The sequence below is a fragment of the Stenella coeruleoalba genome (assembly GCF_951394435.1).
Source record: "Stenella coeruleoalba genome assembly, chromosome: 5".
Classification (NCBI taxonomy): domain Eukaryota; kingdom Metazoa; phylum Chordata; class Mammalia; order Artiodactyla; family Delphinidae; genus Stenella; species Stenella coeruleoalba.
Window position 1 is genome coordinate 37109330 of NC_137150.1, and position 13949 is coordinate 37123278.

Here is a 13949-nt window from a genome sequence, read left to right on the forward strand (position 1 = left end):
GTGACCTCTGACAAGTCAAGGAAACAAGTTATTTTCTCCCCTTGTGATTATAACATATTGCAACACTTTTGCCTTTTAATAAATGTCCTGGTACTCTTGAGTTTCCCTTTCAATTCATTTAATTTCAACAATCTGTCAAAAAAAAAAAGAGCCAATAAACAAATATTGAATTACATTTTGTTGGGTTTTTCAAACCCTCAAACTCCAGACTTTTACAAAAACAGCTTGTGTGTCTTCCACCCTGACCACCCTGCTACTTTTCCATATACCACAGGCCACCCATAGACACAAAGCCAGGGCGGTGGAGGGAAGCTGACGTGCTCTACTTGGAGCCAGTAGACAGGAGGGCGATGAGGCCCGACGAAGCACTTATGGACAAAATGTAGTTCCTGTAAGAATTTAATGTTAAGGAAAAATCAACCCCAAATTGGTTTTCAACAAAACAAAAAGAACCCATCTCTTTGGAATGTACTGTTTCCCTCCTGCCGCTGTCTAATGACAATAATGTCATTAATGTCTGCAAATGCAATTTACAAGAGAGGAGATTATAAAGAATGAAGAACATTCACAGGAAACGTGTTCCAATTTTAAAAAGAAAACACTTGAGACAGAAACCTAGAACACATGATCACAAATAAAACATCTGAATTCCATTTAACCTGCAGGAAACGAACTGATCAAAGAACATGGGGAGGAAGAAGGGACTTGATTTCCCCAACCCCCCAACCCCCACATCAAGAGCAAAGGAAAAATAAGTCTTCTCTGTCTATCAGTGTTTTGGCTACAACTAGCCTGTAAAAGCAAGGAGGTTCTGAAAGTCTGCAGCTACTCTCAGCCTCAGGACTAGAGTGTTTGGGGCACACCACTCCAGTAATCCCAGGAGATACAAGTTGGAGGGTGTCTGATATTTTATTACATCAAAATCTCCAATGGTTAAAAGTTTGGCTGCACATCCCTGGATAATACCTTTAATAAATTACCTTAATAAGAGAAGACTGATTCTTGCCCAAAAGCTCAATTTAAGAGCAGCTTGAAACACCGTTAAGCTATTATGAAACGTGCCAATTTAACTCCACTGCCTATCCACCCAACCCCAAAGCCCCAAAGTACCAGCAGACACAGGGCTCATGCCAGGAGGTAGCAAAGAAGGCAAGTTTGCTTTGTCTCCTTAGAAGTTTTTTTAAACTAGGCAGGTACACATCATCATATACGTAAGACTGCTTTGTAATACTTATTTATCATGAAGTCTTAATTCATAAACTTAAAAGAACTTCAGATCAAACCAAAAGCCCGTATTTTAAATGTCCAGAAACTTGCCTGAGGTCACGGTGCTTTTTAAAGGACTGACTCCCTGTGTCGTTTTTTGTTACCAGAAAATAACTCAGACAAATCAAAACTAAAACGAACTGTTTCTAGACTTCTAAAAAAGATAATCAACCTTTAAAGGATACACTGTGGGGTTGAAGTTCTTCAGTATAAAGAAGGAAGCAACAATGACCAAGACCAGAAATAGGGTGTTATTATAGAAGATGGAAAATGTTGTAGCTTCATAATCAGCAACTTCATTCTTCTTCCACAAGATTCTGTGGACACAAAACAAGTCATTTAAGTTTTTAAACAGGTACTAAAAATTTTAAATACCACATGGCTCTAGCTCATAGTAAGTTCTTCCTTAAGTGTTTTGGGCAGAATCTGTTTTTAATATTAAATTCAGTCAGCATTGTCTCCTTTTTCCTACTGAAAAAGATATTTCACTTTACTGATGCTCAGGAATTTCCCTGGTGGTCCTGTGGTTAGGACTCGGTGCTTTCACTGCTGGGGTCCAGATTCAATCCCTGGTCAGGGAACTAAGATCCCACAAGCCGCACGATGCAGCCAAAAAAGACAAAAACTTTATCCATGCTCAAGAAACAGTTGCTGGGGATGTTACCTTTTTCCCAGGCAGTTAGAGCTTTGCAGGAAGGGACTGATTAATTGAAATTAGCTTGGTTTCATCAGCAACTGAAATAGGCATCTTTCTCTAGGTACTCACCCAAAACAAACTTGATGATTAGCAGCCTGACAGGGCTTTCTCAGCTGTTTGAGGCTTGAGACCCTCTACAGTCTACAGATGTCAGCCTTCAATATTTCGCCTTAAGACAAGCCCATGGACAAAGCTAGCTGTGGCATCACAGAAGCAGACTTGTCTGTGACTCTCTTTATCCATCTTTATTTAATTCAAACTAAGAATCTGCTTGACCATTAGGAGGAGTTTTTAACTTCTGTGAAACCCATTTACTTTTTATTTAATCTTCTTTACGCATTATGATATCATAGTAATTTACTAGTACTTTATCAACCTTTTCTTTTACCTCTTCACACAGGCAACAGGAAGTTCCAGGGTGCCTATGAATAAGGGAACCTTTATTTCCCTCAGTTAATTAACTTTGTAAAGCAATTTACAAAGTTAAAAGAGTAGGTAGGCTGTGACCCATTAGTGGGACATGAAATCAACTGAGTGGATCTGATGTTCGGGAAAAATTAGAGTGAGTTGAGACCAGCATGTTAAAGAAAAAAAGGAAAAAACAGAAAAGTATCAAGTGCATCACATACAGTAGGGTAATAATTATTGTTCTGTGAAAGATTTACATGTGTGTATGTAAAAGTGTATTTGGTCAAAGAGTAAAATATATATATATATTTTTTACTGCAGGTCATTATCAAAAAGGCTGTAACTCATTGCCATAGATGTTTTCTCCCCCAGAAAGATACATTACTCTGGGGCCAGATAGTAGCCCCAACTAATCCTAAGGACAGCACTATGGCTAACGTCAGTACTAACTGCCATGTTTTAGTCACCAAATGTTCTAATCCAAAGTCAACAAGCATGGCTGTAAAGGAGCTAAATGGAAGGTTTAGCCTCATCTTCGTCAGAAGAAATTTGTGGTCTCTAATACATACGCCATATTTCCTTGATTCTGTAGATACCATCAACTTAATAAATCTTCAATTTGCTGTAAACTTTGGAAGAAGTGAAGGACATTACATTAAATGCAGCTATCAACTATAAAATAGCTTCTGATTTCAGAGAAGTTTAAATGTAAATTTAAAAACTATACGTGACTTGGAATTAATACATTACACCATTCTAACAATGATCAAAGAAAACACCAGCCCAGAAATATCCATAGTCCCAACACGGTTTAATGCTACAAAACACTCAGAACAATTGCCTCTGTTTTTAAGGCTCTGGCACAAGACCCAGTGAAGACAGGTTCCTTAAGTAGGCCACTAGCATGCCTTTACTGCTGGTGATTAAATTATCACACCTCCACCGCAGCAATTTTCCCTAACTCCCCATCATGCCCTGAATCAGAACCATCTTCAAGACATTTTTGATGAAAGAGTGGCTTAATCCTTTAGGTTATCCCAGCTCGCAAAGACCGTGTGTTACATCAGGGTATACACAGTCAGGACTGTCTGACAGCTCTCAACTTTTTCTAGTCCACCCTGGTTTATTTTGAAAAAGTTTAGGACCTCCATTTGCCCTCATCAGCAATGGTTCCACAAAAGCTTCACTGGTAGGAAATCTAGTTTGGGAGAACTTCTCAAGCAGTCATTTTTCCAAGGAGCACTTCCTAAAACAGGAGAAAAGTTGAGACCAAAAAACTCAACAACTCTTACAATCTGATAATACTAAATGATGGACCGTCAGTAAGTCAAGGAGAAATAACATTTGTACCTTGGGACAAATGTTAATGAATCTGATTCTCCTCTGCTAATTTCCTTGGAAAGGTAGAAAAGTAGGTTCAAAGTGGCATGTAGTCCGTATTCCAAATGATTTTAGATAGAGGTTTGAAGATACCCTTCTGGGCAGAAAGATGCCGATAAGCCTTCTCTTAAATCTATTGGAAGTAACTAATCCTTTGAGGAAGAAAAATACTGGATCTTAAAGGGAGTCTTGGATCCAGTTAGCAGCATCAATAATGAGTACAGACCTGGGTACAACTGTATCCAGCATGGCCTTTGCGAGAGAATTACAAACAGCACACGTTTCTACTGGTGACAAGAATGAAAATTTTATAATATTCTGACAGTCTGCATTTTATATATCAATAAAACCTCCATTTCATCCTACTCTGAAATACCTGGACTAGACAACGGCGAAGAGGTTTCATTTCCAATTCCAACTCTGATCCACTAGTGGAGACTACCTGAACACCACACTGAGAAAGATTCTGAGACACATCCCAGGATCAAGAAAAAGTGCCAGACCAAATCAGGCAAGTCTGTAGTGGGCAGAAGAGACCCATCTGCCATCTCTGATACAATTAATCACCTAAAACCTGTAAGACCTGTAAGAACTTGTAACAAGCATTTTGAAATTTGGGTAACTATGATGTGCATTCCATTTAAGAACCAATGTTCTAATGAATATTAAAATTTGATGAAAAGGTTAAAAGAAAGTGGTCTAGATTCTCTAATATCTATCCCTATGCAAAAACTTGCAATAAAAAAGCTATTTAAAAAAAAAAAAATTAAAAAAAAAAAAAAAAGCTATGCAGGGCCTCCCTGGTGGCGCAGTGGTTGAGAGTCCGCCTGCCGATGCAGGGGACACGGGCTTGTGCCCCGGTCCGGGAAGATCCCACATGCCGCGGAACAACTAAGCCCGTGAGTCACAGCTACTGAGCCTGCGCGTCTGGAGCCTGTGCTCCGCAACAGGAGAGGCTGCGACAGTGAGAGGCCCGCGCACCGCGATGAAGAGCGGCCCCGGCTCGCCACAACTGGAGAAAGCCCTTGCACAGAAATGAAGACCCAACACAGCCAAAAATAAATATTAATTAATTTTTTAAAAAATGGTCCACATCAAAAAAATCTTTAAAAAAAAAAAACTTTGCAATTCTAAAAACAAAAGCTATGCAGAGCCAGAGGTCTTTAAAGCGGTTCCATAGAAAACAGGCCTTCACTGTCATGAGTTTAATATTGTGCCTTCAGTTTTATGAAGGATCCATAGGACGTAATCATTTCAATAATGTTCTGGTGCCTGTCCAAAACCACAGTAGAAGACACTGTTCATTAAGTTACTCAGTGTCCCTTAAATAAGGATCCACTTGATAAAGTCCTTCCAAGATTCAGCGCCAGGAAAGTTTCTTTCCAGAAGGACGTGCACGCTGCTTCTCATCCAGCAATGAAAGCTGGGTGACTCTGGATGCTTCCTCTGACACTTGGAAGCTCAGAGCTGAGTTTAGTGCCCAACTGCTGTAACTAATGCTGAGTCCTTGTTCATCCACCTTTTCTTACTTTTAAACGGTTTCTGATCTTTTTAAATTGTATTGCTTTGTTTCACATGCAATTTAATATTGCAAGTCCCCACAAAGTCTTTCTGGAGAAAAGTGGGATAAAAATTCCGTTTCATAAAGCACCTCGTAGATACTAAAATTTAAGATCCATGAAAACAGCCTCGACTCATGACTCTATTAAACCATCTGGCAACTCTTAAGCACAAGTTTACTCAATCATTCAGAGACTTCTATTCAGATGTCAGACTGTTTTTTAGCCTTCTAACAGCAGCTGTCAGGAAAAATTGGGGGTGGGACTAACAAATGTGGCACAGAATTCGGCAACAGGAGACAAACCTAATTCTTTTCTTTTTCCCAAACAATGCAGATAACCAAGAACCAGATGTCCCCAGGAAAGCTCAGGAGCAGAAATACCACCACCTAAAAATGCTAACACACAACAACATAAACTCTTCAGACCCAGAGGGGTTAGGTGATAGCCTCAAGGTCACACAGCTACCAAGTGGCAGAGCCAGCACTGGACACAGCTCTGCAGGCTCCTAAATTCCAGCAGAGCAGCTGAATACAAGCTCTCAAGTCAGACTAGCTGCACTCTTATCCTGGTTTTACCACACGCTAATCTATGGCCTTGGGCAAGGTACCCGAGCTTTCTGTACCTCAGATTCCTCAGGTGTAAAGTGGAGAAAACAATAGTACCTACCTCATGGAGCTCTTTGGAGGAATAAATGAACTGTGTACAACACAAAGAAAAGTATCTGGTAGTAATAAAAACTCAAAAAGTCAGTTATTATTCTCATTACCCTGACTTCTAATACCAACGTTTTCCTCAGGTAATTCTAATATCCACATGCTCTAAGCAGAAACCAAAAACTTATTTTCTACAAACAACCCCCTTTTTGATTACCACAAACACTTTAAATAGGGAGCCAAACCTTTCATCTTTTTCCTTCCGAGACATCTTTCTGTTATCAGCTTCAGAAAGTTTTCGAGTCACTTCTTTGGAAACAGCATCCTCCCTCTTCTGTGCTACTCTGGAAGGAAAAGAAAAAAGGTTTCCACATGCTCCAGGAGTGAACATCACACTCTCTCAGAAACACTCTGTACTCGTATCTTGTATTGGCAACTATATACTTTACATTTCAAGAAAATAAGCTGGACAGAAAGTTCCAAGTTTATTACACTGTGCTAGCCAAAAGAAAGGGAGTTCAAGAAACTTCCAAGATGTGGTTTATTAGTGATGTGTTTTGATTTCTGCTTAAAAGGAAGAATTTTCCTAAGTTAGGTATTTAATATGGAAATAAAAGTCAAATGCTATTAACACAGTTTAGTTATGAATCATTATAGCTCCACTTTGTTTTAACTCATAATTTAACTGTTCCACAAATAAATTTGTTAAGGCATTAGCAAATGATACATGATTTCAATTCCAATAAATAACAGGAGAGAAAACTAAGCTTAACAAAGACAGAATTAATAGCTGTAATATCTTAAAGTAAAGCTTTTAACTTTACTCCAAAGGGGAATTTCACTAAAAAGAAATAATACCACATGGTTAAGGAGTGACCAGAGCACTTTTAGTTAAACAAACTACTGGTTTGAGAGTTGCACCAAGAGATAATACGGAATTAGCCAGAAAAGGCTGGAAGTGTTATTCAAGAAATCAGATCAGAATCTTTAGTGATAAGTCAGATAAAGAAAGAAATGACATAATCCTAAAAAAATCTATGAGGTGAATTTTATCAGATGGGGTTGCTAGTGAAAGAGAGGATAAAATTTAACCTGTGATGAAATACAAAAAGCCTCCCAAAGATTAGACATTTAAATTCAACATGATTTATTTTTCATAATATGGGAGAAACTGATTAGCCATAAACATAGAAAAAGTAATAACTGATCACAAGCAAAATATAACAATTACAAAGTCCCACTAAGAAAACATTCAACACGATACTGAGATGTATTGAAAGCAACAGGATGTGCACCATAGAGACAGATATCTGTTCAATCTATGTTCAATTACTCAATCCTCATTACTATGTATATTAAGTTCTGGTCAGTGGACCAAAGGAAACTGTGGGAAAATCAGGATGGATTCCTGAAAAGCCCAAGATCATTCAAGGCAATAGTTCTCAACCTTTCTCCAACCACATGAGCTTCTGGGCTACAAATTAAGCACAAATTCAGGCTGGTTTTACCTGTATCTCCATCTCTATCTCTCACTCAAGAATCAAGTTAGAAGTGACATTATTAAAAAGAAAACCTTTAGTCAGCTTCAACTGATGTATTTTTCCACAGATTGATAACTGGAGGGAGGAAAATCAGTTTGTCTAAAAAAAACAGGTAAAAGGAAATAAGTTCTGAAACGTAAAGAAAAAGGCAGCTAAGAGAGCAGGTAGCTGCTTTAAGAGATACTTTAAGACACTATAATGTCCCACTTTCCCTGACTCATTTTATTATGTAAAAGTTCAGTTCCGCAGGGCAGAGACTCTCATCTCTTAATCTCTAGCAAATCCCAGGCACTTATTAAGTGTTTCCTGAACTTCCCATAAGACTGCTTTTTTCTAGGAAAGGCCAATTGATAAGAAATGGACATGGTTTACAGCAGAAACCTTTCTTAGCAGAATAGAGGGTAAAAAAAAATACACACACACACCACCACCCCCAACTGTCAGGGTGCTAGGACACAGGCATAAACTATTTTCAGGAGTTGGCTCTAAGCATCTCTTGGACAAATAGTCAATCATCTGTCCACATGACAAATCTTCCTGAAGACACTGAACCAGATAACTAGTTAATTTCTCTTCTATGTCTACAATTCTATACTCGCCTAACAGAGACATTAACAGCCACACTGTAGGTTTATTACAACTCAAGAAGCCCTACCCTCCATCTCAGTGCTCTTAGAAAACAAACCTCACTCAGCGCTGAATGCTCTAAAACAAAACAGGGAAATCCACGGGCCCAGCTCTCAGCCAACTGAGATAAAAAAACATCTTTGCAAACATTTTTAAAATCATGCCACATTAAAAAAAAAATTCCTATGGGATCTCTCACCCCCAACCTCTCCAACACTGCACACAAACATTTATTACATGCCAGACACCATGGTTTATGTCGCACGTATCATATTTAATCCTCACCATCCCACGAGGTACCATTAGTACTCCCATTTTACAGCTCAAGAATCTGAAGTCTAGAAAGATGAAATGCATGCCCAAGGTTCTGCATTTAAGAGCAGCAGAGCTGGGACTGGAATCCAGACTGTCGACTCTGAAGCCATTCTCTTTACCAACACCTACCCACACTCAGAATCTTGCTGGCTCTTTAAGCCTTAACAATCTTGCCAATCTGTAGGAGTTTTGATGTCAGTAGCAATATTTAATATTACACCAAAACTATGACTAAAAAATAATTCCATTCAGAGAGTGTATTAAGTCAGTAGGTCACTGAAATTTTACTGAACTAAATTAAATGTACCATTAACTATTGTAAGGGAAATAAACAAAAGACATGGCAGTTGCCCTCAAGAAGCCGAAAGGAGAAATGAGGGGAAAGAACATGATTTTTGACTCCAAAAAGGCGAATAAAAATGATATGTAGAACAAGTGAAAAAACACTAGGTCCCAAAGGGACTGAATTCCAAGGGAATCACAAAGGATGGGTGATGCAAAACGCCCACTTCTGAGGGCTTCGCTATCCACAGATGGCCATGCCTCACAAGAAAGACAGCCCAGGACAGCAGAGGCCGAGATGGGCTGAATCCTGGCATGGCAGTTAGTGAAGAGGGGCTGTCAAGCAGGGAGACAACAAAGATGACCTGGATTTAGCCGTTCTAGCAACAGCCACGCACAACCTGGACTCCAACCTGGACTCAAGAACGACAGTGGAGAGGCTGCTGAGGCCAGTTTCAGCTGCTGAGACCATTTCTGGCCTCCTTACAATAAATCCCTGTTAACTGAGATCATCTCAATGTGTTTCTACTCATCACTAGAAAGCTTAACACAGGAACAATAAGGACAGTTAAGATTTCTCTGGAAAAGATTCCGAAGTCTTGAAATACCAGACATGTAAGAATGGAAAGAAAGATGATTCTAAATGAGGGAGGGAACGAGTCACCTTCAAAGGATGAGTCAGAAGTCAGTTCAAAGCTGAGTCAGAAGATCTAAGACCCAATCCTAAAAGACAAGGCCCCACTGGTAGGAGGCAGAAGACTTGCATTCCAGGGCCTGGAAGAATCTGGATTTAATACATTTAGAAAAGAGAAGGCCATGAAGAGTTGTCAGGAGAGTGACATGATAAAATGAAGGTAGAAATAGAGGAAATAGAGTAACCTTTTACATTTCCATATTCTCATAAGAAAAATGCAATTAGCATTAAAAATGTCAGTGTTAAATATAAGAAAAAAAGACCACTTCTTTCACATCCAAAAATTCTACATGGTGAGCCCGGAACAACTCCTTCTAGAAAGAATTCCATTTGACTTCTAAAATGTTACTTTACTTGGTGGGTTTGTTTTTCTGAACCCAATGATTAAGGATGGTACTTAAGTGTTTTAATTCCACCATCAATACCCACTTCCATAGCAGTGTTAGAAGCACTGTCTCTGCTTTTCGATTAGTTGCTACTCCTTCATACTATTAATGTGCCTCCCCCTCCAAATATACATACATATGTATCTCAAAATAGTGCTTACTGAAACCCACACACACACAAATGGTCTTTAAGAAGACCTCCTACTATATAAAAATGCAACAATATATACTTTCTCTTGAGAAATATACTTACTTGTGCTTGAGAACAAATTTCACATTTTTGTATGCAAAGGCTACCAAATATGTGCTTACTAGGGTCATCACACTATACAGAACAGCAGACTGAATAAGATCCATATGCCATATTCGCCAGTATAGCCCTGAATTAAGATAAAAGGGGGAGGGGGGATACAAAAAGAAACAAAATATTACCAGCCAGTTACAAAAGCCTGCTGAATTAATTATAGCTAAACCTGGTAAAATACAGCCCTGATTAGGGAATCCAGTACAGTACAAGGGGAACTTCAGAAGTGTGATATCCAGTAAAACGTTAGTCTCAAGTTTCCCTAGTTGAGAACACTTGAAAAACATAACCTTTCTATAACTAGTACATTATGAGATTTCTGCTTCTAAAATGAGAACCCTGGCTCAACAAAATCACAATTCAGACTTCAAATTTCATTCTAAAGGGTACTATAACACTAACTACAGGCCATTCCAAAACGCCATGTGCAGCCCCAAACCGGAGTTTACACGCTGACGTGGCTGTTATCTGAAATCAAGGCAGTGCTCAGTGCAGCCAGTGAACCAAAAGGCTCCACCCACGTTAACTGCACGCTGCGTTTTATAAAACCGAAAGAGAAAATACATCTGGATTTGACTGTCCAACAACAGTGCAGCAATGTGACAGGAAATTCACATTCGGGAACCCTGAGCTCTAAAAACAACCTTGGCCAAGGCTGTGTAGTTTTTCCATCCAAGTAAGAATTTCACAATTGCCCTAATAGGCTTATTAAAAGGGTTACTACACATTGTAGAGCGGGCCCTTAGCAACTTCTCTCGTCAAACTAGGAAAATAATGTTCTGCGTGAAGCAGTTCTCCTAAAGCTACACTTCTAATTCAGTGCAGGTGTTAATGTCTCTCATCTTAATTCATGAGTTTCTCCAAAATAAGTAATAAGTTTAAGATCTCGTAAGAGCAAACGATAGTTGTAGGGAAAAAAAGCAAATAGGCTATATGCTTAAATGTTAACATCACACGATCTTAACCCGAGCGTTAGTTTTAATACTGATTCGGGGCCGCCATCCCGGAACGAGTAACTCACAATCCGCAGGAGTGAGGCCCGGGAACGAGCTAGTGTACTTTTAAAACGCGCCACAGGTGACTCTCCTGGGATGCCGCCCACCACTACCCTGGACCAGATCACGGAGGCCCACAGAAGCTACGTGCTGCCCCCGAGCCCAGGGCGAGCTGGGGAGAGTGCGGGCGCCGGCTCACGCCTCGCCGGTCCGCCCGGCCCTGCCACGTCCCCGCCCAGGCCGACCCGCCGGCGGCCTCCCCGCCCGCCTCTCTCCAAGCGCTCACAAATGGGGATGGCGGACACGATGAAGGCGTTCCCGAAGAAGAGCGCCGAGGACTTGGCCGAGAGGTTGCGGCTGAAATCCTGCAGGAGCAGGTCCTCCTCGGACTGCTGCTTGGAGCTGCCTTTGGGAGCCATGGTGGAACCGCAGCTGCGAGACGAGAGGGCCGAGTCAGGCTCCGAGCCGGGCGCCAAGCCGGGCAGAGGCCGCTGACACCACCCCCGCGGCCACCGTATCCGCTAACGACCCATCAGCGTCGCGCGCGGAAGAGGGACCCGGCGTTGCGCGGCGCGGGGCAAGCGTCAGCAGGATTGGCCATCCTGGCGCCGCTACGTAGGTTTCTCGGCATGATTGGGCGAGCGGGCCAGACTTCCGGATTCCGGGCAAGTCACGTGACTCGTCAGTTTCTAGGAAAAAGCCGGGACTTGTAGTTTAGTGGGTGCTTTTTTTTTTTTTTTTTTAAATTAACAAAACGTTATTGACGTTACACTTCACAGATGCTGGTAGACTCATGCTTGCCAAGCGGTCGAAATTCCAAAATAAGGAGCTCTGAGTCATATGGTCATTCATTCAATGGGCGCATGGTTAGCCGGCCCTGTGGGTACCTACACTGGGGCGTTGGAAGGGGAAGAGGAGAAAGATAAGTATAGGTAGGTAGCATGTGTTGAGCCCCTTCTTTACACAGCCATTATTTCATTAAATATCCTCAAGAATCCTATGATATGCCCATTTTGAGGGTGAGAGACCAGCAATGCTGGTCTCCAGGGTGTGGGATCTTTTCAACAAAGTAACAGCCTACCTTTGTACAAAAAATGCACTCTTGCTTATAAGGAACTCTTCTCATTGCTGAAGATAATATTTAACATGTGTCCAATACATTTACAAATTACTACACTTTTATTACTTTAAAGATTTAGTTGAAATAATGTGGCCTCCAAAGCCATGCTAGGTAAAACAATACTAAGACAATATGTTGGCTGGACAGGCCTCTGAAGTTCAGAAAATTGAATATGCTGATTAAAACAACTAAATACCATTAACTCGAGTTATCACTTTTTCTTCAAAAATTAATCCTCAACCACTTCATTCTCAGCAAAAGCTTCTTTCATCTACTGACAGGCAAAACTTCAACAACCAACTTAACAGATCTGTTAATAGAGATCTTTCTCACCTTCTCCAGTTGTAATTGACCTTCACAGCTTCCGTTCTAATGGAGCTTTCTGTCTTCAGGCTTTTTCAACCTATTCTCTTTTTTAAAAATAATTATTTATATTTTTAAAAATTTTGGCTGCATTGGGTCTTTGTTGCTGCACACAGGCTTTTCTCTGGTTGCCGCAAAAGCGGGGTATACTCTTGGTTGCGGTGCGCGGGCTTCTCATTGCGTTGGCTTCTCTTACTGCGGAGCACGGGCTCTAGGCGCGCGGGCTTAGTTGCTCCGCGGCATGTGGGATATTCGCGGACCAGGGCTCGAACCCGTGTCCCCTGCATTGGCAGGCAGATTCTTAACTACTGCACCACCAGGGAAGTCCTCAACCTATTTTCTGTATAGATACCACAATGAGTTTTCCTGAAATATAAATCCTTCCATCATCTACAGCAAGTATTCCCAAATGCCAGAAGTTTTCACCAATCACAGCAAAATAAGAAGAAAAAATGGACCATCTAGTGAATTTTTCAGAAAACAAACTATTCATTTAAAAATATCTACATTTATGTTTTCTTTTTTTCATGTTTAAATGTGCTTTCTTTTATTATGTGGTGGTGGTGATAGTGAAGAAACTCGTATTTTTCTCTTCCAAAATATTCCTCTCTGTTTTTCCTACCTTAATAAATCACATCCTTTTTCACCCATTTGCTAGGGCTAAAATGTTAAGTTTCAACACTTAATTCCTTCCTCTTGCTCTCCATTTGTGACTAATTCATCAGCAAAACCTTTTGGATCTGTCTCTTTAACTAGATTTCTTGCTTGCTATTTATAAATCAATGATAAAAAAAGAAGATAACAGATAAAATCAGAAACTGTAAGATCAAAATCAACAAGCTAGTTAAAAGTAAAAGAGGAAGAAAATAAGAAACAATAATGATGAGGTTAAAAATAATTACACCTGAGAAAAATATCTAAACAATTAAAAAAAGATAAAAGTTTGAAATGTTAGTAGATAAAAATTAATGCACTTTGTAAACCAAGAATAGAAACTAAAGGTAATAAATTTAAACAGAAGAGAATCTAAAATAGTAAGAATTTATAATTTATGGGGTAAGTATAAGAACTATGATAAGCAATGATGCTTATGACAGAGGTTTTTTCATTATGTTAACAATGAAAATCATGAAGGTAATAGCACACCTGAAGTACTGGAGCAGTGTTTTGGGGTTTTTTTTTTTTGGTTTTTTTGTTTTTTTTATTTTTGGCTGTGTTGGTTCTTCATTGCTGTGCACAGGCTTTCTCTAGTTGTGGCGAGCAGGGGCTACTCTTCATTGAGGTGTGCAGCCTTCTCATTGTGGTGGCTTCTCTTGTTGCGGAGCATGGGCTCTAGGCACACGGGCTTCAGTAGTT

The 13949-nt window shown here is 40.1% G+C and overlaps 1 protein-coding gene across 1 annotated transcript; it reads right to left on the reverse strand.

Annotated features, from left to right (window-relative positions):
• Nucleotides 1–107: 107 nt before the first annotated feature.
• On the reverse strand, nucleotides 108–11971 carry SSR3 (signal sequence receptor subunit 3). The gene is made up of 5 exons (XM_079921211.1): nucleotides 11397–11971; nucleotides 10065–10191; nucleotides 6212–6310; nucleotides 1452–1583; nucleotides 108–389 (listed from the first exon to the last, which is right to left on the reverse strand). The coding sequence occupies exons 1-5, from the start codon at nucleotides 11527–11529 to the stop codon at nucleotides 323–325; spliced, it is 558 nt and encodes a 185-aa protein (XP_079777337.1). The 5' UTR covers nucleotides 11530–11971; the 3' UTR covers nucleotides 108–322.
• Nucleotides 11972–13949: the final 1978 nt, after the last annotated feature.

Coding starts and splice junctions, on each gene's coding strand:
- SSR3 (XM_079921211.1), bottom strand. CDS start 11,529: ATGGCTCCCAAAGGCAGCTCCAAGCAGCAGTCCGAGGAGGACCTGCTC. Junction 6,311..10,064: donor AAATTTGTTCTCAAGCACAA/GTAAGTATATTT, acceptor TTTTCCTTCCAG/AGTAGCACAGAAGAGGGAGG. Junction 1,584..6,211: donor CGGAAGGAAAAAGATGAAAG/GTTTGGCTCCCT, acceptor TTGTGTCCACAG/AATCTTGTGGAAGAAGAATG.